The sequence below is a fragment of the Entelurus aequoreus genome, linkage group LG26, assembly GCF_033978785.1.
Source record: "Entelurus aequoreus isolate RoL-2023_Sb linkage group LG26, RoL_Eaeq_v1.1, whole genome shotgun sequence".
NCBI lineage: Eukaryota > Metazoa > Chordata > Actinopteri > Syngnathiformes > Syngnathidae > Entelurus > Entelurus aequoreus.
In genome coordinates this window covers 21,052,720-21,078,589 of record NC_084756.1, presented here as the reverse complement: position 1 = coordinate 21,078,589, position 25,870 = coordinate 21,052,720, and the positions used below count along the sequence as shown (strand labels likewise).

Below are 25,870 nucleotides of genomic sequence, written 5' to 3'. Positions count from 1 at the left end.
CATTGACTAGCTTCTTTGCAGTAGGTCCTTAAAAACAACAAATTCTCATGCAGGAAATTTCAAAATAAGAATAATAGTGAAGAGAGAAGTCTGTCCCCCTAGTCCTTAGCTCTCTGGAAATGTAGCCCCCAAAACAACTTGGTTGAATAGCTCTGATGTAGTCTTTTGGCCCTGGCAGTTACAATAAAAGGTGGGTTATGTACATATACTTGTACCTAGAGCAGTGGTTCTTAACCTTGTTGGAGGTACCGAACCCTACCAGTTTCATATGCGCATTCACCGAACCCTTCTTTAGTAAAAAATAAAATGTTGTTTTTTTCAAATTCAAGACAAAGTTATGTTTTTGGTAACACTTTAGTATGGGGAACATATTCTAAGTAACAAAGACTTAATTTAGAGTTATTTGGTTAGGGTTAGGGTTAGGGTTAGAGGGTTAGGGTTATAATAAGGCCATGCCGAATAAGGCATTAATAAGTACTTAATAATGACTAGTTAAAAGCCAATATGTTACTAATTTGCATGTTAACAAGCAACTAATTAATGGTGAATATGTTCCCCATACTAAAGTGTTACCATGTTTTTTTACTGGTGCACAAAATGAACCGTGCATGAACATCACCTTGTTCAAAGAACAAAACCAACACAGTGCATAAACTCACAACAAATTACACACCTGCAAATCAATGTGACTTCTGCTGTTGCCGTATCCGTAATACGCCGATAGGGAGAAGTTTTTATTTACACTATGAGTCGATTGTGTCTTGACCTCCGCCGAACCCCTGAGCCTGACTCACCGAACCCCTAGGGTTCGATCGAACCCAGGTTAAGAACCACTGACCTAGAGGGACACTATTGGACTCCTAGAACCTCTGTTAGCTGACAATGTATTTATTATCTTCTGGTCTTTGGAGTCCAAAAATTATCCCTATTTGAAACAGTCTGTAGACGGTATGAAGGCACACCAGTGGATACTCAACCCATAGTTCCTGACAATATACCTTCTGGTGCTCGGAAAAGGTACTTTGGAGTCCAAGGTTTAAATAGAAATTGACTCCCTCTAGTCCTTGTTTCTTGACTATAAAAAGACTCATTTTCCGACCAAAGGATCCGAATGAAGTGGTTTCCACGCTCAGCTTGGACCACACATGGTTTGTTTTAATCCCGCTGCCTGTAAGTGCTCCGATGGTGGAGTGCCAGGATGAACTGTCTTTGCACCTGTTGCAAGAGGAAGCACAAGCCCCCCAGGGGGTTCATTATCAAGGATCATGTTGCTTCCCGTCCCCGCCACCCCCCGGTGTCCTGCTGAACCGAGTCGACAGACTTGGCATGTCTCGTTGGGGCAGTATGGCCTCTGGCTGATGCCGCCATGCTTCCTGTTGTTTTAGGGCTTTGTTTCCTAGCAGCTGTCAGGTCTGCACATAAATATGGCTCACGGGAGACAAGGAATTGGGATTTAGGGGGGGGGGAAGATGCTTTGCCTGTACATACTGTGCAGGTGATGTCACAAATACGTCCACATTTTCATCCGTCGTCACGCCTAGGACCACGTTTTAACGTTCTGCACCATTGCCCCCAGATTGTGAAATACGTAAACAGGTTAATCCAGTCACATCACGTCTCTATATTTGCCTCCAGTAGATTTCTCGACCCCAGTTAAACAAATGGAGGTTTGCTCGGGTGTCCGATCCCCCCTGCTGAATATCGTAGACGTGGTTTACTCAGGCCTGACACATACTTGACATGACACAAACATTCAGGTCATTTTACATGAGGAGTTGTTGCGACATCAGGTGCCACTCTGGTAACAGGAGGAGCCCCTTCCTCTGCAAGTCAAGCCCATGCAGATTGTAGCAACGGGCCCGTCGGAAAGTGCTCTAAAATGAGTAAAAATGTATACTAATTTTGCACTTTTTTAAACAGGTCGCAATGGTCTGACAATGGTGTGTTCAAGTTTATACAGTTTAAGTGCTTTTAGTAAGCTCTATCGAGAAGATGTTGTATTGTGTGTCTGTAGCTTTAATGCAAATGAGCTGTGTTTGCCACATAAGAAGTGCTTTTGTTTACTATTAACCCTTTTTACATGCATGCTATTACTCATTACTCTGTAATTGTCCATTGTAATAGATGCCATACACCACATACAACAATGCAACACAGAGGTCTTCAACAGGGGGTTCGTAACTCCTAGAGCAGGGGTCGGCAACCCAAAATGTTGAAAGAGCCATATTGGACCACAAATACAAAAAAGTAATCGGTCTGTAGCCGCAAAAAATTTAAAGACTTATATAAGTCTTATAATGATGGCAACTCATGATGTAAGTGGGTAATTAGCCATATTAGCCTCCTATCAAAGTGACTTTAAAAGTCTTATATACGTGTTATAATGATGTAAGTGTCTATATTAGCTATACTAGCCTACTATCAAAGGCCGACGCAAATCTTCGTAGACAGAAATGTTGTATTTTCATTTTTGTTCTACACAATTTTGCAACATTGGAAATTATTAGTAAAACGGAGGCTTCTCACAGGATGAGATAACTTCTGGAAATTACTGGCTCAGAATGGCCAAAGCTATAGATGTGTGTGTCCAAGTTAAAGGAGACGGCAGGCTGTCTTCTTCTATTGGATTTATTACAATCTTTGCAAGCCGGGTATCGTTTGCTGTGGTATGGAACGACATGGCATACAAACAACTGTGAGAAATGCAGCCAATATTACATACAGATAATGTGTCATGAGACATGCAAATATAAATTAAATACGCAGAGGACATAAGTAAAGGAAATTAAATGAGCTCAAATATACCTACAAACGAGGCATAATGATGCAATATGTACATACAGCTAGCCTAAATAGCATGTTAGCATCGATTAGCTTGCAGTCATGGATTGACCAAATATGCCTGATAAGCACTACAGCGAATCAATAAAATCAACAAAGCTCACCTTTTGTGCCTTCACGCACAGCATAAAACATTTGGTGGATAAAATGAGAAAGCAGGAAATTAGTAGGACAAAACGGTGCTTGCCAAATACTCTCATCAGTGAAGTATGTTTAATACAAACAGTGGGATTTCCTCCGACAAAAACCATAGTAAAAAAAAAAAAAAAAAAAAAATTCATCTTTGTCCATTTTCACACACCTTAGAGCCACTAGAGCGGCGCTAAAGAGCCGCATGGCGGGTTGCTGACCCCCGTCCTAGAGGGTCTGCAAAAGAGCTGCAGGTCATGACATTTTTGGTTGATAAAACTTTTTAAAATATAGTTTTATATTTTTTTCGCACAAATGTCTTTAAATTGACATTAACACTGATCCAAAATACTGCAGTATACTTTATAAATGGCAGTGCCATGGCCACTCTACTCACTGTACCTTGCACGTTTAACATAAAAATATGGATATAATAATGATGTAATTATATTTGTGTTAGCATTCAAGATAGCTAGCAATTAGCGCACTAGTTGCCAGCTTGCTATTGGTTGTGCTATACTGTATTATTTCTTTGTACTGCACAATAACAAGGTACCTTTTAGGACTAGTTTAACAATCGTATACAGGCAGAGGGTCCCTGCTCCAATTCTCCATCATTTTGGTGGTTCCTTGGCCTGGAAAATATTGAAGACCCCTGACGTAGCATTAAGGAGTGGGACAGGAAACGTTCGCAACACCAGCATAACTGCGAGCTTAAATGCTAACATTGTAGTAGTGTATATCTTGACACAGACAGACAGATAAAAAATAAACATTCACTTCAGGGGGAGCTTGAAAAAAACAATGTCCCCTAGAAAAATTAAACTGTAAGCAAGTTCAAAACAGTGAAAAAATTGCTGTCATTAGGGGGGCGGGACAGAAAATAATTCAAAACCACTGATCGAGCTAGGCGCGAGTCAGAGGCGATAGCATGTCCATGAGAAAGAGGGTTTCCTTCGTGATGTCATAGGCTATGTTCACGCTGCAGGGTTGGATGTCCAATTCAGATTTTTTTGCCAAATCCGATCTTTTTTAGTGGCTGTTCACATTACAAAACGAAAACAAAAACTGATTTCTGATGTGAATGCAATCTGACCCGCATGTGTACATGACGTCGTACGCACTGCTGTGTTTACGGAAATAAACATGGCTTCCAAGGTCTCAGTAATGGCGCATTTGTGGCAATTTCAAGGATTTTGTGCAATCAAAGTCGCCATTTTCCGAACCAAATTATTGCACGTGGAAGATTAATTTGGAAAAGGACAAGGATTTTGGCTCTCGTAGTTTTACGGTATCATTTGCTTCGAAGTCTGCTTGAAGAGCGTGTCTGTGGACGAGCAGAGTGGTAAAACTTTCACGTGATTTCCTAAAACATATTATTTTTACCTGTTTTCTGCTCCGTTGTCAACTAACCGTGTATTTTGGCGAATAATTATGATCGCTTTTGGATGACGTTTTGGTCAGATAAATGCCACCTGATCGCGGGAGCGTTCATATTGAGGATTTATTGCATTTATATATATATATATATATATATATTTATATATATATATATATGTATGTACTTAAACTGTGTGTGTGTGTGTGTGTGTGAGTGTGTGTGTGTGTGTGTACTGTACAGGCCAAAAGTTTGGACACACCTTCTCCTTTCAATGCGTTTTCTTTATTTTCATGACTATTTACATTGTAGATTGTCACTGAAGGCATCAAAACTATGAAACCTGTGAAGTGAAAACCCTTTCAGGTGACTACCTGTTAAAGCTCATCGAGAGAATGCCCAGAGTGTGCAAAACAGCAATCAAAGCAAAGGGTGGCTATTTTGAAGCAACTAGAATTAAAAACATATTTTCAGTTATTTCACCTTTTTTTGTTAAGTACATAACTCCACTTGTGTTCATTCATAGTTTTGATGTCTTCAGTGACAATCTACAATGTAAATAATCATGAAAATAAAGATATATACACCTTCTAATTGAATGCGTTTTCTTTATTTTCATGACTATTTACATTGTAGATTGTCACTGAAGGCATCAAAACTATGAATGAACACATGTTTGATATTTTAGTTTCTTCAATATATATATATATATATATATATTCACAATATTATGTCAGACCCACTCCACATCCATTGCTTTCGGTCTCCCCTAGAGAGGGGGGGGGGGGGGGGGGGGGGGGTTACCCACATATGCGGTCCTCTCCAAGGTTTCTCATAGTCATTCACATTGACGTCCCACTGGGGTGAGTTTTCCTTGCCCTTATGTGGGCTCTGTACCGAGGATGTCGTTGTGGCTTGTACAGCCCTTTGAGACACTTGTGATTTAGGGCTATATAAATAAACATTGATTGATTGATTGATTGATATATAAGGGCTGCAACAACTAATCGATTAAATCGATTAAAATCGATTATAAAAATAGTTGGCGATTAATTTAGTCATCGATTCGTTGGATCTACGCTATGTGCATGCGCAGAGGCAATTTTTTATTTTTTATAAACCTTTATTTATAAACTGCAACATGTACAAACAGCTGAGAAACAATAATCAAAATAAGTATGGTGCCAGTATGCTGTTTTTTTTCATTAAAATACTGGAAAGGATAGAAATGTAGTTTGTCTCTTTTATCCGATTATTAATCGAAGTAATAATCGACAGATTAAGCGATTATCAAATTAATTGTTAGTTGCAGCCCTAATATATACTATATATATATATATATATATATATATATATATATATATATATATATATATATATATATATATATATATATATATATATATATATATATATATATATATATATATATATACTATATATATATATATATATATATATATATATATATATATATATATATAAGCCTGGGTCGGATTTGAAAAATTCTGAATGAAACGTGTGTGTATATATACACACGTTAGGTCAGGAAAAAACATGGACGCTATTTTATCCCTACAAGCCTGTTTCACAGGTTTCCCTGCTCTTCATGGGAGTTTATATATCTATATATATTTAAACACATACACACATTATATATATATCTAGAATATCAAACATATGTTCATTCATAGTTTTGATGCCTTCAGTGACAATCTACAAGGTAAATAGTCATGAAAATAAAGAAAACGCATTCAATTAGGAGGTGTGTCCAAACTGTTGGCCTGTACGGTGTATATATATATATATATATATATATATATATATATATATATATATATATATATATATATATATATATATATATATATATATATATATATATATCTTTATCTTTATTTTGAATGAAATAATCCGATACAAGTCACATAAGGGCAAAAAAAAAATCAAAATTGACCTGCAGTGTGAACAAGGCCATCATTTTCACCCAAGGGAGGAAGACGATAGATTTTTCTCACGCTTGTTGCTCAAAAATAGGCTCTAGGACTGTTAACCAGTTTTAGCATGTCCCCTTTAAAGAAGACTCAATACATACAGGTGATATCTCCTGTCCATTCAAACATGGCCGTTTGTCTGTTGTTTGCTTTCAGGCTTGGTATTCATTAAGTTTTTTCTTGACTGCGCCACAGGTACACCAGGAGCAGTGTGGTAGCCAGCTGTCCCAAATTGAGTGTTTTCTGGCTTTGATGCGACCCGAGTGTGCCTGGAGCATGTCCACAGTGGGCCTGACTGCCCAGGAGACATCTTTTCCCGTAGAACACCCCTTCCTGCGGGGCGGGTACTGTCGTCACAGCATGGCCGGATCCAAACCATCGTGGAACTTTCGCCACGAGCTGGAGTGAGTGTGCAGATTTACTGGCGAACATGGAATGGTTTCATGTGAGTGGTAGTAATGTGTTTTATCCTTGACAGCTTCTACTTTAATCTGAAATCTGCACACGCAGATCACAGCTCTCATGGCCAGCAGAAGGGTCCGCCAACTCTAAGTTACGAGAGTAAGTGTCGGGAAACAACAAAGGCTGCATTGTTTTGTATTCTGCATTGGCTCCACCACGGAAAAAAAAAAGAAAAAAAATACATTTTAGGGACATGGATTAAAAAAAATGGAGTGAACTTGTTTGTATTTACAACAATACTATGAGCCTATTCAGCCAAATTGTTCTGGTGGCACATAAATAAATAGATAAATAGAATAATAAATACATAACAAATACATAAATAGAAAGCTAAGGCTTTAAAGATACAGTAGTACTGTAAAGTTTTCCCAGGTTTTCACATTATGTTATGGTTTTAGTTTATTTTGATCATGCATACAGTTACAATAAGGTACATGACAATTTTCCAGTTTGTCATAACAGCATGAACGAAAAGGAGTAGGAAGAAGCAGAGTTTATTTATTTCCACTCCCTTTCCTTTTCATAGCATCTGCCAACACATTTGTTCACTTCCTGTGCCCGATTTGTAACACAATTTAGATAAATAAATACATGTCATGATCCGTTGCCCGGGTCATGGCTTGATTTATGTTTAGTAGCTTTTTTCCTATGTTTTAGTCCAGGGGTCCCCAAACTTTTTGACTCGGGGGCCACATTGGGTTAAAAAAAATTTGCCGGGAACCGGGCTATATATATATATATATATATATATATATATATATATATATATATATATTCCGAGCGCGATGATGTCACGTTATCGACGGGAAAATGCATTTTTAGACAATATGATTTGCCTGAGCAGCTAGGAGGCACCGAGAGTAACAAGCGGTACAAAATGGATGAGAAAGGACAGATTTAAAAAAAATAATAATAATAATACCATTTTTTTTTTTTTTTTTAACTTGGGAGTTTCTACGGGCCGGATTTTTAACACAATTTAGATAAATAAATAAAGGTCATGATCCGTTGCCCGGGTCATGGCTTGATTTATGTTTGGTAGCTTTTTTCCTATGTTTTAGTCCAGGGGTCCCCAAACTTTTTGACTCGGGGGCCACATTGGGTTAAAAAAAATTTGCCGGGAACCGGGCTATATATATATATATATATATATATATATATATATATATATATATATATTCCGAGCGCGATGATGTCACGTTATCGACGGGAAAATGCATTTTTAGACAATATGATTTGCCTGAGCAGCTAGGAGACACCGAGAGTAACAAGCGGTAGAAAATGGATGAGAAAGGACAGATTTTAAAAAAATAATAATAATAATACAAATTTTTTATTTTTTTTTTAACTTGGGAGTTTCTACGGGCCGGATTTTTAACACAATTTAGATAAATAAATAAAGGTCATGATCCGTTGCCCGGGTCATGGCTTGATTTATGTTTGGTAGCTTTTTTCCTATGTTTTAGTCCAGGGGTCCCCGAACTTTTTGACTCAGGGTTAAAAAAATTTGGCCGGTGGCCGGGCTATATATATATATATATATTCCGAGCGCGATGATGTGACGTTATCGATGGGAAAATGCATTTTTAGACAATATGATTTGCCTTAGCGGCTAGGAGACACAGAGAGTAACAAGCGGTAGAAAATGGATTAGAAAGGACAGATTTAAAAAATAATAATAATAATAATAATACAATTTTATTTAATTTTTTTTAACTTGGGAGTTTCTGCGGGCCGGATTTTTTAACACAATTTAGATAAATAAATGTCATGATCCGTTGCCCGGGTCATGGCTTGATTTATGTTTGGTAGCTTTTTTCCTATGTTTTAGTCCAGGGGTCCCCAAACTTTTTGACTCGGGGGCCACATTGGGTTAAAAAAAATTTGCCGGGAACCGGGCTATATATATATATATATATATATATATATATATATATATATATATATTCCGAGCGCGATGATGTCACGTTATCGACGGGAAAATGCATTTTTAGACAATACGATTTGCCTGAGCAGCTAGGAGACACCGAGAGTAACAAGCGGTAGAAAATGGATGAGAAAGGACAGATTTTAAAAAAATAATAATAATAATACAAATTTTTTATTTTTTTTTTAACTTGGGAGTTTCTACGGGCCGGATTTTTAACACAATTTAGATAAATAAATAAAGGTCATGATCCGTTGCCCGGGTCATGGCTTGATTTATGTTTGGTAGCTTTTTTCCTATGTTTTAGTCCAGGGGTCCCCGAACTTTTTGACTCAGGGTTAAAAAAATTTGGCCGGTGGCCGGGCTATATATATATATATATATTCCGAGCGCGATGATGTGACGTTATCGATGGGAAAATGCATTTTTAGACAATATGATTTGCCTTAGCGGCTAGGAGACACAGAGAGTAACAAGCGGTAGAAAATGGATTAGAAAGGACAGATTTAAAAAAAAATAATAATAATAATAATACAATTTTATTTAATTTTTTTTAACTTGGGAGTTTCTGCGGGCCGGATTTTTTAACACAATTTAGATAAATAAATGTCATGATCCGTTGCCCGGGTCATGGCTTGATTTATGTTTGGTAGCTTTTTTCCTATGTTTTAGTCCAGGGGCCCCCTAACTTTTTGACTAAGGGGCCGCATTGGGTTAAAAAAAATTGGCCGGGGGCCGGGCTATATATACATATATGTATTCCGAGCGCGATGATGTCACGTTATCGATGGGAAAATGCATTTTTAGACACTATGATTTGCCTGAGCGGCTAGGAGACACCGAGAGTAACAAGCGGTAGAAAATGGATTAGAAAGGACAGATTTAAAAAATAATAATAATAACATTTTATTTAATTTTTTTTAACTTGGGAGTTTCTGCGGGCCGGATTTTTTAACACAATTTAGATAAATAAATGTCATGATCCGTTGCCCGGGTCATGGCTTGATTTATGTTTGGTAGCTTTTTTCCTATGTTTTAGTCCAGGGGCCCCCTAACTTTTTGACTCAGGGGCCGCATTGGGTTAAAAAAAATTGGCCGGGGGCCGGGCTATATATACATATATGTATTCCGAGCGCGATGATGTCACGTTATCGATGGGAAAATGCATTTTTAGACACTATGATTTGCCTGAGCGGCTAGGAGACACCGAGAGTAACAAGCGGTAGAAAATGGATTAGAAAGGACAGATTAAAAAAATAAAATAAAATATAATAATAATAAAAATAAATATATCTTTTTTTTTAACTTGGGAGTTTCTGTGGGCCGGATTTTTAACACAATTTAGATAAATAAATAAATGTCCGTTGCCCGGGTCATGGCGTGATTTATGTTTGGTAGCTTTGTTCCTATGTTTTAGTCCAGGGGTCCCCGAACTTTTTGACTCGGGGGCCGCATTGGGTTAAAAAAATTTGGTCGAGCGCGATGATGTCACGTTATCAATGGGAAAATGCATTTTTATACAATATGATAGGAGACACCGAGAGTAACAAGCGGTAGAAAATCGATTAGAAAAAACAGATTTAAAAAAAACAAAAAACTTTTTTTACATTTCTTTTTATTTTAACTTAGGACTTCCTGCGGGCCAGATTTTGGACGCTGGCGGGGCGGATTAGTTTTAAAAATCTGTTTTAGTCTGTCTCCGTGCTCTACCCTCTTTCCTTTCCTTCACTTTTGGTTTCCATGGACACTAATTCTCCACACCTGCCCTTGTTTAGTGTTCCCACCAGCTGTTTTGCTTAATCACCCCTCTCCACTGTCCACGCGACATTTAGGTTTAGTCTTGTTTTCACCACGTTTAAGTGTTTTAAGTCTAAGTAAATACTATGAGTTTGAACAGTTTCTTAAATTGTATAATTGTATTACATTGTCTGACTTCTTTACTTAATCCAAGAATTATTGAAGAATGATTGTACATTCTTGGGCAGCAGGTTATAATTTGTATTTGTGCATAGTTTGAGATGTTTGCAAATGCACCAAATCATTGAATTTTAATATTTTTGATTCTATAAATACTTTGAACAGTTTCTTAAATTGGATCATTTTATTACATTGTCTGACTTATTTACTTAAATCCATTCCATAATTTAATTCCCCATGCTAATATACTAAAGGTTTTAAGTGTTGTACGTGCATACAAATGTTTTAAGTAACATTTTTCCTTAAGGTTATATTTCTCCTCTTTTATTCGGAAGAATTATTATACATTCTTGGGTAGCAGGTTATCATTTGTATTTGTGCTTAGTTTTAGATGTTTGCAAATACACCAAATTGTTGAATTTCAATATATTTGATTCTATAAATAAAGTTTGGTTGCATCCAAACATTGCATGTGACAAAGTAGTCGGATTGCCCGCCTATCATTTTGTGGAGTCAAGTGCACAAACAAAGAATCCCCCTTGTAGGTGTCTCAGTCTTAGTGCTTTTTTTTTTTTTGCAAAATAATCCACCATGGGGCAAAGAAAGTTGTGTCTGCCAGCACTTTGATAAAGAAGATGAGAAACACTATTGAATTCAAGGAAGAAAAACAAAATGTGGCGTTCAGATTCAGTTTCATTCGTCATGTTTTTGTATTTCACATTGTTTTTTTGCATGAACAACTATAACCAATCTTTATAACATGTATTTTTTGGGATGTTTTGAATAGATTAATTGAATGAATAAAATCAATGATTAATTAATAATTATGTAAAAAAAAATGGTTTGGTTTTCGCACGGTTCAGTTTTGGGACCAATCGGAACGTATTACCCACAAAAACAGAGGTTCTCCAAAAAGCTCAACATCAAAATAAAAGCGCAAAATGAATACTGACTCAGCACTGGTGTGACAATAGCGTGGTTTGATGTGTGTGGGTGACGGGAATGACACCATCTTGAACGCTACAGTGGAAAGTTATGTGTTGTTATTTTTGTATTATTTTAATCTGAAAAGATGAGACGACCAAAGTGTTCCCGCACACAATAAACACAAGTGGTTTGGTCATTAGCATGGACGTGACGAGCACAGGCGACGTGATCGTGTGCACCCAACTGTTAAGAGTAAAATGAACTTTTTTATAACCAACACTGACATCTATTTTAAATAAAATAAAGTTGATGTAGTTATTTATGACACATTTTGCTTCTGAAAGTTTTCCCTGTTTCTGTATGACAGGACTAGGAGGGCGAATGTTTGGGTAATTTGATCCGATTCCGATTCCTGGGGTGTTGATTCGGTTCAGAATTGATTCTCAATTCAACATGATTCTCGATTCTAGCCGATTCTCGCAATATATTATTTGGTAAAATAATTACACTACCGTTCAAAAGTTTGGGGTCACATTGAAATGTCCTTATTTTTGAAGGAAAAGCACTGTACTTTTCAATGAAGATAACTTTAAACTAGTCTTAACTTTAAAGAAATAAACTCTATACATTGCTAATGTGGTAAATGACTACGGTATTCTAGCTGCAAATGTCTGGTTTTTGGTGCAATATCTACATAGGTGTATAGAGGCCCATTTCCAGCAAACTATCACTCCAGTGTTCTAATGGTACAATGTGTTTGCTCATTGGCTCAGAAGGCTAATTGATGATTAGAAAACCCTTGTGCAATCATGTTCACACATCTGAAAACAGTTTAGCTCGTTACAGAAGCTACAAAACTGACCTTCCTTTGAGCAGATTGAGTTTCTGGAGCATCACATTTGTGGGGTCAATTAAACGCTCAAAATGGCCAGAAAAAGAGAACTTTCATCTGAAACTCTACAGTCTATTCTTGTTCTTAGAAATGAAGGCTATTCCACAAAATTGTTTGGGTGACCCCAAACTTTTGAACGTTAGTGTATATGTAAATATTTTTAAAACAGGTTATAGATGAGAAACGCTCGTTCTGGTTGCATGGAGATGGCCTAAAAACATACTGTATTTTTAAAAATTGATTATTTAAAAAAAAAGATAATAATAAAAATTGTGTTTTGGGGAATCTGCTGCTAAAATGTTTTAAAATCAACGTTCGGATGTGTTTGATGAATACAAAAGCGGTTTATAAACATAATAAAGACAATATTAATATGTTTTTTTTTCAATTGAGATTTTATGGCAAATACATGTTACACTAATGTGATTACATATCAAGTGTTTCCTTTTCCCCCCCAACAAACAAGATACTCACAAAATATAAAACAAATAAAATCAGGGAAAATAAATAAATACAATTAAAATAAATTAAATTATATAAATTAAACTTACAATAATTAATACATAAGGCAAATAGGTGCAGGCAAAGACAAATACCAAGATAAATGTTTACTAATGTCTGTGCTGCATTGTACTGAGAGCTGTTTGTAATATTTACATTTAGCTAAATCTGGCAGCCGAAAAACCGTGTACTTCGGTTTAACCCATTTGAAAAATCGTAGAAAAATTGTAACAATTTTCCCAAAAGAAAATATGCAAATTCAATTATAAAAAAATCCAGTCATATCCAAAAATATGAACACAAAAACAGCATAATTATAGTTTTCCATGCAGAAAGCAATTTGAAATACTGATAAATGAATATTTAATGTCACTTTTACTTAACAAAGGTGCCAAATGGCATAGAGGGAGGAGGGAAGATCCACACGGACGTCACTTTCATATTTTACGATGACTTCTTACTCAACTTTGATAGTTTTTCTCACCTTCTGTATCAATGTGTTTGCACTCGCAACTGTCTTTGGCCCCATGTTGGCTTATTTTGCGGTCACACTCGATGAGAAAAAAAGCACGGAGGCTGAACCACGAACACGTGAGATTGTTTGTATGGTGTGTACATCATAGTGGGGTGTACAAAAGTAAGGTACAACTGTAAAAGAAACCCGACACAGTAATTGTGTCGCCGTTTAAATGTTTAAATGTCGTGGAGTGGTATTACTGTAAATGTCTGCAGTTTTAGTTTTTTTCTAATATGCGGCTTATATAATTTAGCTGCTGTACAGTAGTTACAAAATGGGGTGTCTTAAAATGGTATTTGTGTCAACTAAGTCTGTCACAAAAGAGTGACAAACTGGCAAAATACACCACCTGGCGGTGCTGTTATTAACCCCAAAGTTTGAATCTCATATCACGAATCGACCGGAAATTTCTCGCCCTGCTCAACGCGCTCTAAAAGGCACTCGATGTAACTTTAGGGCGTTTCGCCGAATCACCGTGATTGGTGCACAAAAAAAATGGCCACCATTAAGCCAAACGCCTTTGCAATTGATTGTCAATTACTCACTGACCATTTGTGCGATGACTACAGTCGTCCCTCGCCACATTGCGCTTCCAAGTTTGCTGCTTCACTCTGATTTTTTCTAAAGCATATTCTATGTAGTTTTGGCCTAAAGTAAGCATTTCCAAGCATAAAAATGACAAAATCAGCTGAGAATATCAACTCTAAAGAAGTAATGGCCACTAGATGAGGTCGAATTAATCAGTATCGTGACAACTGATTATTTCAGCCTCAGGTCCCACATTTAAACTAGTAAAGACCCTCGCAATGTTCAAAAATGTATTTAGATTTTTATGCTCTTATTATGAAAACATATAATGAATAATTCCTACTCTGTGGAAATTAAATTACTACGGTCGGTTAACTGCGATAAACGAGGGTTTACTGTATACCGGGGGTGTCAAAAAATCTACTTCCAAATGGGTTGGGCTGGTAAAATCACGGCACGATAACTTAAAAATAAAGACAACTTCAAATTGTTTTCTTTGTTTGAAAATAGAACAAGCACATTCTGAAAATGTACAAATAATAATGTTGTTGTTTTTTTTTTTACACTTACATGTTGCGGTTAATAGTAGTCTATCTTTATTTGTCGTTATTTATACTTTCTGAATAAATTATGTGATAATGTTCATCAGTCAATTCATTGGTGTTAATTTTCAATCTGTTAAGATAAAAAAAAAGTTATCAAAACCAAATTACAGGATGTTATTTATGTAGTTTGCTAATTTTCCCCGACTAGTGCACTAATATGGTTTATTTTTTTTTTACATATGTAGCATAATCCACAAAGATACAAAGAATTGCTATTGCGACATCTAGTGGCCACATTTAGAACAGCAGTTTCTTTCATTCTAAAATTTCGGCTAATTTTTATACTTAGCAAAGTCATCCCGCTGGCCGGATAAAACCTGTTCACGGGCCTAATCCGGCCTGCGGGCCGTATGTTTGACACCCCTGCTGTATATAAACATGTCATTTGCATTGGTTAGAAACAGCTCTTTGTATGTAAATTACTACGTAATAATGTAGGGATGTCAAACTCGTTTTCCTTGAGGGCCACATCGCAGTTATAGCGAACAATAATTACATTTGCCTATGCATTTGATTATTGTATATATTTTTTATATACACCTTTAGAAAAAAATCTGTATACATTACAGTAAAAAACTCAGTTACCAAAATTTTACAGTACTGCTCCCCAAGGGGATGGGTCAAATGCAGAGGACAAATTTCACCACATCTAGTGTGTGTGTGACAATCATTGGTACTTTAATCTTTAATTAATCTTAAAATATACAGTATACAGTAAAAGAAAAATTGTACTGTTGTATTTTAAAACTCTGGCAACTAAGCTGACAGTTTTCTATCCTACAAAAAACGATGATAGCGTTTTATATTTACAGCAATACACCTTAAAAACTACTAGAATTTGACCTTAAAAACAGTGGTAGAATATTTTTAAATTTACAGTAATATGCTGCAAAAACCACTGTAAATTTTACAGTAAAATCTATTGCCATTTTTACAGTGTACAATTTGATGGATAACTTGCTTTGAAGTCTTAAGTCAAGTATTTAAGTATATTATTATTTAAGTATTTTTTTTTTTAATTGTTTTTTTACATTATTATTACTATTATTTTTTTTATTTTTTATTTTTTATTAATTAATCCTACAAAATAATACACAATACTACAATAATAATACAATTCCATTTCCAAAACCAAACCCAACCCAGCAACATTCAAAAAAGCAAACAACAGAGCAATTGAGAGGACACACAAACATGACACAAAACAATCCAAAAGAAGTCAAACAAAAATTAATAATATCAACAACAGTATCAATATAAATAAGAATTCCAACATAGCAGTAATTAGAAATCCCTCATTGACATTATCATCATAGCCATTTATAAAAAAATAGAGAAAATAAGTCATAATTTAGGTTAATTTAATAGTTAAAACAAATTTAAATATTGGATCCCATATTCCAATATATGACTCATTATTATCTAAACTAAATGTAGTTTTTTCTACTGATATCATCTCCATAGCTTGTGTATGCCAGTCAGTATGAGTTGGACTATCAACATCAATCCATTTTTTTTAGTAAAAATGGAAATTATGATAATGTAATATTTGTTGCCATACTTAATAATATAAAGTTTAAACAGTATGCAATTTCATGCATTTTTTTTTCTGTTAAAATGGAAAGTACAAATGCATTTAGTAAGAAAAGTATTATTTCCAGGTGTTTGCGGACCATATAAAACGATGTCACGGGCCAGACCTGTGTAATAATGTATTATCATCAAAATGAAGCGTTATACATTTTTTATCCTGCACTACCATGAGCTAATGCAAGGAAATTTCCTTCTTATCTGTAGTGAAAAGTTCAAATTTGAATGACAATAAAAAGGAAGTCTAAGTCTAAATGCAGCTCTCTCCAGCATGTACCTAATGTAGTGGCCTGTGAGTAGATGTCTGCCATAATAATAATACATTTCATTTATAAGGCGCCTTTCTGGGCACTCAAGGACACCGTACAAAATCCAAACAATAAAATCAAATTGGATAAAAAACAACAACAACAAAGATAGAGAAGTAAAGATGATTACAATGAATAAACAGTCAGGAATAGGTGTGTTTTGAGTCTTGATTTGAAGAGGGATATTGAATCTAAGTTACGAAGGCTAACACGTGCCTGTGGTTCCACTTCCAGGACACAAACACGGCTACAGCACACAGAAGTTACCTCCCAAGACGTCCCGGCCTTCCCACCTCTCCCTGTCCTGCGCCTCTGAACCCTCCACCCCAAGTCCGACCAATGACGACCAGGTGGTCCCCTCATTCCAAAGGCTCTCCGTGTGTAGCAGTCCGCCGCAGACCCCCGACAGGTGCTCCAAGCCTCTCCCCCCCATCCCTGCGCACAGGAACATGTCAGCCGAGCAGGCCGTGGACAACGAGGTGGAGTTTTTTCCCAGTGCGGACGAGAGCTGCTGCCTGGTATCAGATCAGTATTCCAAACATTTTCGTCACGGGGTTTCCGGTCGAAGGAGCTTCAGGGACTGCGGGCAGGACAACCTCGCTTACTACGATGGACCCGTCGCGCCGCAACGCCCAATGCCTCAGCAGCTGCCGCATCCGGCGCAGCCGCCGCATCCGGCGCAGCCGCCGCATCCGGCGCAGCCGCCGCATCCGGCGCAGCCCCCGCAGCAGGAAGTGAGTCAGGAGCAGCAAGTGGTCTGTCAGAGACCACAGGACAGAACTCAGAGGAAACTACGGCGTACTCAATCTGGACCAGCCGGATACAAACACTCTCAACTGCGCCTCCCCTGCCACTACACCGCGGACAGGTCGGCGGTTCCTCCCCCCGTCCCGCCGCGGACAAGCAAGACGGCGGACCCTCGCCGCTGGTCAGCCGAGGTGTCGTCCGGGGCGTACAGCGACGAGGACCGACCGCCCAAGCTGCCCCCGAGGGAGCCCTTCCGCACCCCCGGCCTCCCCAAGTACTTCAACGGCGTCATGCCCGCGACCCAAAGCTTTGCACCGGACAAAAACTACGTCAGTCGGGGTTTACAGAGACAGAACAGCGAGGGCTCCCCTTGCATCCTGCCTATCATAGACAATGAGGGGAACAAGGACAGCAACACTCACTACTACCTTCTGCCGGAGCGGACCAACTTTGTGGCCTACCCTTGCCCGGAAAAGCTACTGCAGGCCATGGGAAGCCCGTCGGCTCGCAAGGCGGACGTATCGGACTCGGAGTGGGGCTGCCACACGAGGAGGAAAGCACACGTGGATCTAGTTTGAACTGCTGCTCTTTTTGTTTGAAGCCGTTATGTATTGTACGACACCAGGGTACCCCCAGGTATCCTGAGGTTGCGTTCGGCGTTTTCGGACCTGTGTTTGATGTCATGTTGGCAGTACGGTGTGAAAGGTGCAAGCGGGCCTTGAACCTCCCCACAGTTCAGTGTTTTAGCGTCTGGAAGGTTGAGGAAGTTCAGTATGTTCAGTGTCGGGCTTGTATTTTTGTTTTAAAACGCTGCTTTTGTGCCTCACCAGGGACACAATGTGACACCTAATCTATCAAGTAGGGATGGGCGTGGTAATTGATTGCTGATTCATCCAATCAATTAAGGCAAAGTGGAGTGCAGTACTCGGGCGCAACCAGCAGAGGCGCTGTTTGGAATCAGTCGCAACTCGGAAAGTCAAAAATTAGAGATGTCCGATAAATGCTTTAAAATGTAATATCGGAAATTATCGGTATCGTTTTTTTTATTATCGGTATCGTTTTTTGTTGTTTTTATTAAATCAACATAAAAAACACAAGATACACTTACAATTAGTACACCAACCCAAAAAACCTCCCTCCCCCATTCACACTCATTCACACTCATTCACACAAAAGGGTTGTTTCTTTCTGTTATTAATATAATGGTTCCTACATTATATATCAATACATAACAATACAGTCTGCAAGGGATACAGTCCGTAAGCACACATGATTGTGCATGCTGCTGGTATCAGAATATCGGATATCGACAAAAAGCCATTATCGGACATCCCTAAAAAAAATGAAATAGTTGAATTACCCTCAGCTCAAAGCCCATCCCTCAGATATGAAGATTGTAGGGTCAAATGAAGGATTCTAGCACACAAATATCTACTATATGTTTTTTTATCGATACGACACCATTACAATTTTTGTCAAGTGCAGCTTCTGTAGCGTCCTCTCACACAGACCCTGTAAAACAGACGCCTCAGAGCCGTGGCAGCCATCACAGTAGCCGAAAGACATCTCGTTCACAGATTCTGTGAAATAGCCGCATCAGAGGTGTGCCTTTCACACAGATTCTGTGAAATAGCCGCATCAGAGTTGTGCCTTTCACACAGATTCTGGGAAATAGATGCATCAGAGTTGTGCCTTTCACACAGATTCTGGGAAATAGCTGCATCAGAGTTGTGCCTTTCACACAGATTCTATAAAAAAAAGCTGCATCAGAGTTGTGCCTTTCACACAGATTCTGTAAAAAAGCCGCATCAAAGTTGTGCCTTTCACACAGATTCTGTGAAATAGCCGCATCAGAGGTTTGCCTTTCACACAGATTCTGTAAAAAAGCCGCATCAGAGTTGTGCTTTTCACACAGATTCTGTAAAATAGCCGCATCAGATTTATGCCTTTCACACAGATTCTGTGAAATAGCCGCATCAGAGTTGTGCCTTTCACACAGATTCTGTGAAATAGCCGCATCAGAGTTGTGCCTTTCACACAGATTCTGTGTAATAGCCGCATCGGAGTTGTGCCTTTCACACAGATTCTGTGTAATAGCCGCATCAGATGTGTGCCTTTCACACAGATTCTGTAAAATAGCCGCATCAGCGTTGTGCCTTTCACACAGATTCTGTAAAAAAGCCGCATCAAAGTTGTGCCTTTCACACAGATTCTGTGAAATAGCCGCATCAGAGGTGTGCCTTTCACACAGATTCTGTTAAAAGCCGCATCAGAGTTGTGCCTTTCACACAGATTATGTGAAATAGCTGCATCAGAGTTGTGCCTTTCACATAGATTCCGTAAAACAGCCGCATCGGAGTTGTACCTTTCACACAGATTCTGTAAAATAGAAAGCCGTGGCAGTCGATGCCTTTCACACAGAACACAACAAAGAGGCTTTTTGAAGCAACCCTACATTTATCACACAGCAAAAGCGCAGCAGCGTCAACAGGACAGGAAAAGAATTACGATGTGCACAGGTGCTGTCCTGCCTCTGTTAGGGCTCTTCTACTACTTTTGAATGCAGAGCTCTTGCAAAATTGACCAATCAAAGCTGTAAGAGAAAGTATCCTGCCTCTCGTGAGATGCTGCAAAATACTTGTTGTACAGCAACAATTCCTTTTAACACAACAAGGGCGGGAGATGTGAATGTCCAGCCATTGCGGCATACACTATTTACACCGGTCTTCTGTTACGTACCTCTGATATTGGAATGATGGTTGAGCGACTTAGTCCTTCAGTTCCGTGACGTATATGCAGAACAGCGGTCTGGAAAAAAGACAAGCTTTTACAAGCTGTGTGAAAGGGTCTTCTGCGAAATGGGTGCATTAGAGCCGTAACAGTCTGGCATTTGCTTTTTACCTGTGCGCTTTCACGTTGCGACAAGACGATCAGATTACGGAATATATAAAATAACAAAGTGTCTCGCTAGTCGGGCACCCGCTATATAAACAAGTCTTTTCCCGGCTTTGTTCCTGCTCTGTTACTACTACTCTCAAAGTCAACCTGCGAAAAGGTACATGCCAACTTTATAAAAGGGGCCGTAGAGATCCTAGAAAATCAGAGCCGTAACAGAAGCTCAGGAATTTACTTTCTACGTAGAACCTGGCGAAACCAGACATGTTTTCTTTTCACACAGCAACATGTCTTTGTGCAGTGACAATTGCTTTCAAAACAGCAGTGAGCGAGTTGCAGGAACTAAACATCTCACCTGTGTCCAGCAACAGGCATCATCCTGGATTTGTTACGGCTCTGAATCGAGTGTTGGTGCCTTTTATACAGAACAGCAACCCGCAAAAAGGCAGAAAGATGGCGGCTTTTCCAGGCTGTGTGAAAGAGGCTGTAGAGATCCTGTGAATTGACACATCCTAGCTATAACAAAATATTGGGCTTTTGCTTTTTACGCAGAACCCAGCAAAACAAGATATTTCCACATAGTTACATACACCCCGGTCTCCTTCCTCCTCTGATACTACTAGTCCAAAGGCAACCCACAAAAAGGCAGTCTGTGTAAAAGGGGTTTTGAATCGACACATCAGAGTTATAACAGAGGATCTGGCTTTTGCTTTTTACACAAACTCAAGATATTTCCGCGACTGTGCGCTTTTCACACAGCAACACACAGTCCCCGTCATCCTCTCGTTTCTACTACTTCAAAGTCAACCCACAAAAAGGCAGTCTGTGTAAAAGGGGCTGTGAATCGACACATCAGAGTTATAACAGAGGATCTGGCTTTTGCGTTTTACGCAAAAACAAGATATTTCCGCAACACACCCCGGCCCCCGTCATCCTCTGATTCTACTACTCCAAAGTCAACCCACAAAACCGCAGAACGATGGCGGCTTTCACAGTTTGTGTAAAAGGGGCTGTCGAGATTTGGAAAACTCAGAGGATCCTGCGCTTTCTTTTTACACAGTTCTAGTTCTAGTGAATTTACGGTCCATGTGGTCTCGGTTACGGCTCTGACTCTACGGCACCAAAGCCGGCACTTTTGTAGGGCGACTTTGAGGACCGTTTGTAGAGAATCGCAAACCGGAAAGAAGCCCAGGCAGAAAGATGGCGGCTTTTCCAGGCTGTGTGAAAGAGGCTGTAGAGATCCTGCAAATTGACACATCAATTTTCACGCAGAACCCAGCAAATCAAGATATTTTCACGACCGTGTGGGTGCGCTTTCACATAATTGCACACCCCGGCAACCCACAAAAAGGCAGTCTGTGTAAAAGGGGCTGTGAATCGACACATAAGAGTTATAACAGAGGATCTGGCTTTTGCTTTTTATGCAAAAACAAGGTATTTCCACGACTGCGCGCTTTCACACAGCAACACATCTTCTGATTCTACAACTCCAAAGTCAACCCACAAAAACGCAGAATGATGGCGACTTTCACAGTTTGTGTAAAAGGGGCTGTCGAGATTTGGAGGATCCTGCTTTTTTACACAGTTCTAGTCCTAGTGAATTTACGGTCCATGTGGTCTCGGTTACGGCTCTGGCCGGCACATTTGCAGGGCGACTTTGAGGACCGTTTATAGAGAATCGCAAACCGGAAAGAAACCCAGGCAGAAAGATGGCGGCTTTTCCTGGCTGTGTGAAAGAGGCTGTAGAGATCCTGCAAATTGACACATCAATTTTCACGCAGAACCCAGCAAATCAAGATATTTTCACGACCGTGTGGGTGCGCTTTCACATAATTGCACACCCTGGCAACCCACAAAAAGGCAGTCTGTGTAAAAGGGGCTGTGAATCGACACATTAGTTATAACAGAGGATCTGGCTTTTGCTTTTTACGCAAAAACAAGATATTTCCGCGACTGTGCGCTTTCACACAGCAACACATCTTCTGATTCTACTACTCCAAAGTCAAGCCACAAAACTGCAGAAAGATGGCGGTTTTCACAGTTTGTGTAAAAGGGGCTGTCGAGATTTGGAAAACTCAGAGGATCCTGCTTTTTTTACACAGTTCTAGTCCTCATGAATTTACGGTCCATGTGGTCTCGGTTACGGCTCTGGCCGGAACATTTGCAGGGCGACTTTGAGGACCGTTTATAGAGAATCGCAAACCGGAAAGAAACCCAGGCAGAAAGATGGCGGCTTTTCCTGGCTGTGTGAAAGAGGCTGTAGAGATCCTGCAAATTAACACATCAATTTTCACGCAGAACCCAGCAAATCAAGATATTTCATGACGGTGTGGGTGCGCTTTCACATAATTGCACACCCCGGCAACCCACAAAAAGGCAGTCTGTGTAAAAGGGGCTGTGAATCGACACATTAGTTATAACAGAGGATCTGGCTTTTTGCTTTTTACGCAAAAACAAGATATTTCCGCGACTGTGCGCTTTCACACAGCAACACATCTTCTGATTCTACTACTCCAAAGTCAACCCACAAAACTGCAGAACGATGGCGGCTCTCACAGTTTGTGTAAAAGGGGCCGTCGAGGTTTGGAAAACTCAGAGGATCCTGCTTTTTTTACACAGTTCTAGTCCTCATGAATTTACGGTCCACGTGGTCTCGGTTACGGCTCTGGCCGGAACATTTGCAGGGCGACTTTGAGGACCGTTTATAGAGAATCGCAAACCGGAAAGAAGCCCAGGCAGAAAGATGGCGGCTTTTCCAGGCTGTGTGAAAGAGGCTGTAGAGATCCTGCAAATTAACACATCAATTTTCACGCAGAACCCAGCAAATCAAGATATTTTCACGACCGTGTGGGTGCGCTTTCACATAATTGCACACCCCGGCAACCCACAAAAAGGCAGTCTGTGTAAAAGGGGCTGTGAATCGACACATTAGAGTTTTAACAGAGGATCTGGCTTTTGCTTTTTACGCAAAAACAAGGTATTTCTGCGACTGTGCGCTTTCACACAGCAACACATCTTCTGATTCTACTACTCCAAAGTCAACCCACAAAACCGAAGAATGATGGCGGCTTTCACAGTTTGTGTAAAAGCGGATGTCGAGATTTGGAAAACTCATTTTTACACAGTTCTAGTCCTAGTGAATTTACGGTCCACGTGGTCTCGGTTACGGCTCTGGCCGGCACATTTGCAGGGCGACTTTGAGGACCGTTTATAGAGAATCGCAAACCGGAAAGACGCCCGCTGTGTGAAAGGGGCTATGTCGAGTGTGAGGTGACTGTATTTGTTACTTTGTGTGCGTGCGGAGGTGGCCTGAGTGAATGCATCCTTACTGAAATGTGTGTTTTTTAATGTCGTGGTCAAGCTGTGAAGTACTACCTCCCTCCAGATCCAATCCTCTATTTCACGTAGCCCGCCTTTTTTATAGTCTGCTGCACGGCCGTGACAGATGTCATGTTGTGTGCATGGTCTTAAAGCCACACGGGGAGCGTTGTCGCAGACTTTCCTGTTCTCGTACATTCCTGCCTTACATGATTGCAGTGGGTGTGGTCTGACAGACTTTGGCTGCTGGCAGCCGAGGGGAAAAAAAAAAAAAGAAGACAAAAAAAAAAAAAGATCTTTTTTGAATTGTATTTTTATTCGAGTTGTTGCTCAGCCAAGTTGTAAATGTAGCACACGTGTTGAAGTTCACTTTGGGCTCACTAAAGGTCAATTGAAGTCTACTTTGTGTTGTGTTCTTTTCCCCCCCGCTCCCGACTTAAAAAGTCCCAAACGACAATAATGTTTACATCATACACTGGTACTATTTAATCTTAAAGGTATTGAACGGTCTTATGAAAGGACGACGAAGAAGTGAAGACGAGTAAAAAAAAAAAAAGAAGGAATAATCTCTGCTGTGTTGAAGACATGCACTGGGAGAGTGTCGTATGCTGTGTACAGTATTTAACTATTCCGTTTGTAGTCTTTTTTTTTTTTTTTGCAAAGAAATAAACTTTATTTATGAATTCTCTGGCTGTTAAAATGTGTCAAAATGAAGTCTGCTCGGCCTGTTTTATCGCACACACACTCACACACACACACACACACACACACACACACACACACACACACACACACACACACACACACACACACACATGTCTTGCCTACTTTGTGTGGACCCACGTTTGGTTAGTGGGTTGTGAGGGCCCCCCTTTCCACTATAGCTAGAATGATGAAAAAATATACATCTAGCCCTAGATGGGAGTAGAGAGTTGCAACCAGGGTTGTCAGATAATGGCTTTTTGCCGATATCCAATATTCCGATATTGTCCAACTCTTTAATTACCGATACCGATATCAACCGATACCGATATCAACCGATAAATGCAGTCGTGGAATTAACACATTATTATGCCTAATTTGGACAACCAGGTATGGTGAAGATAAGGTACTTTTTTTTAAAATTAATAAAATAAGATAAATAAATTAAAAACATTTTCTTGAATAAAAAAGAAAGTAAAACAATATAAAAACAGTTACATAGAAACTAGTAATTAATGAAAATGAGTAAAATTAACTGTTAAAGGTTAGTACTATTAGTGGAGCAGCAGCACGCACAATCATGTGTGCTTACGGACTGTATCCCTTGCAGACTTTATTGATATATATTGATATATAATGTAGGAACCAGAATATTAATAACAAAAAAGATACAACCCTTTTGTGTGAATGAGTGTAAATGGGGGAGGGAGGTTTTTTGGGTTGGTGCAATAATTGTATGTGTATCTTGTGTTTTTATGTTGATTTAATAAAAACAAAAAACAAAAAAACAACAACAAAAAACGATACCGATAATTAAAAAAACGATACCAATAATTTCCGATATTACATTTTAAAGCATTTATCGGACATCCCTAGTTGCAACCTCACTTCAGAATGCAAAACACACAAAGTAAAAAAAATATTTTACTTTTGTAGTTGTGAGGACCAGGCAAATGTCCTCACAAGTCAAAAGATCCTCACAGAAAGGGGTGGTTTATCAAGTGTATGTCCACACAAGGATGGTGAGACAAGTGCACACACACACACACACACACACACACACACACACACACACACACACACACACACACACACACACACACACACACTCTTGTATTTCTTACCTTCTTGAGACATCTGAAAAATGCCTACCTCTTGAGGACCACCCTTTCTAGACATATAAAGCTATGTATTTACAACATTGATAATATGTACATACTATGCAAATATAAAAAAGGTAGGCTTTTTAGTTATTTTTTAACATTTTTTGTTTGTAATTGTTTTTTAATTTTCAATATTTACTTCAAGTTATTACAGTATGTCTCTATATACATATAGTTTTGATAAATGTTGGCCAAAGGGGGCGCATTTCAATTTCTTACACACACTTATTACATATGTTGGCCAGAGGGGGAGCACTTTTAAAACCGACACACAGTCAATTTGAAGAATCCGTCCTTTTTGGGACCACCCTAATTTTGATAGATTTTAAAATGATTTTTAAATGATAATTTTTGTTTTTTGTAATGTGCTTAAGGCCGATGACAAAGGAGTCACGGACCACAGATGGCCCCTGTGCCGCACTTTGGGCAACCCAGCTGTAGAAGCTAACTATTAATGGCCACTATAGTCTTAGTACCGTAGTGTATTTGTTCATCCTATGGTCACATATGGGACGCGGGTTGCCTTACA

At 39.0% G+C, this 25,870-nt stretch overlaps 1 protein-coding gene across 1 annotated transcript in view; it reads left to right on the top strand.

Annotated features, from left to right (window-relative positions):
• The window catches only part of errfi1a (ERBB receptor feedback inhibitor 1a), a 34,268-nt gene extending 9,688 nt beyond the window's left edge, over positions 1-24,580 (top strand). The window contains exons 2-4 of the mRNA XM_062038168.1: positions 6,538-6,746; positions 6,821-6,903; positions 16,751-24,580. Of these exons, the coding sequence (XP_061894152.1) occupies positions 6,595-6,746; positions 6,821-6,903; positions 16,751-17,841 (1,326 nt within the window). The 5' untranslated portion in view covers positions 6,538-6,594 and the 3' untranslated portion in view covers positions 17,842-24,580. The remainder of the gene's footprint in view (positions 1-6,537; positions 6,747-6,820; positions 6,904-16,750) is intronic.
• The last annotated feature ends 1,290 nt before the right edge of the window (positions 24,581-25,870 follow it).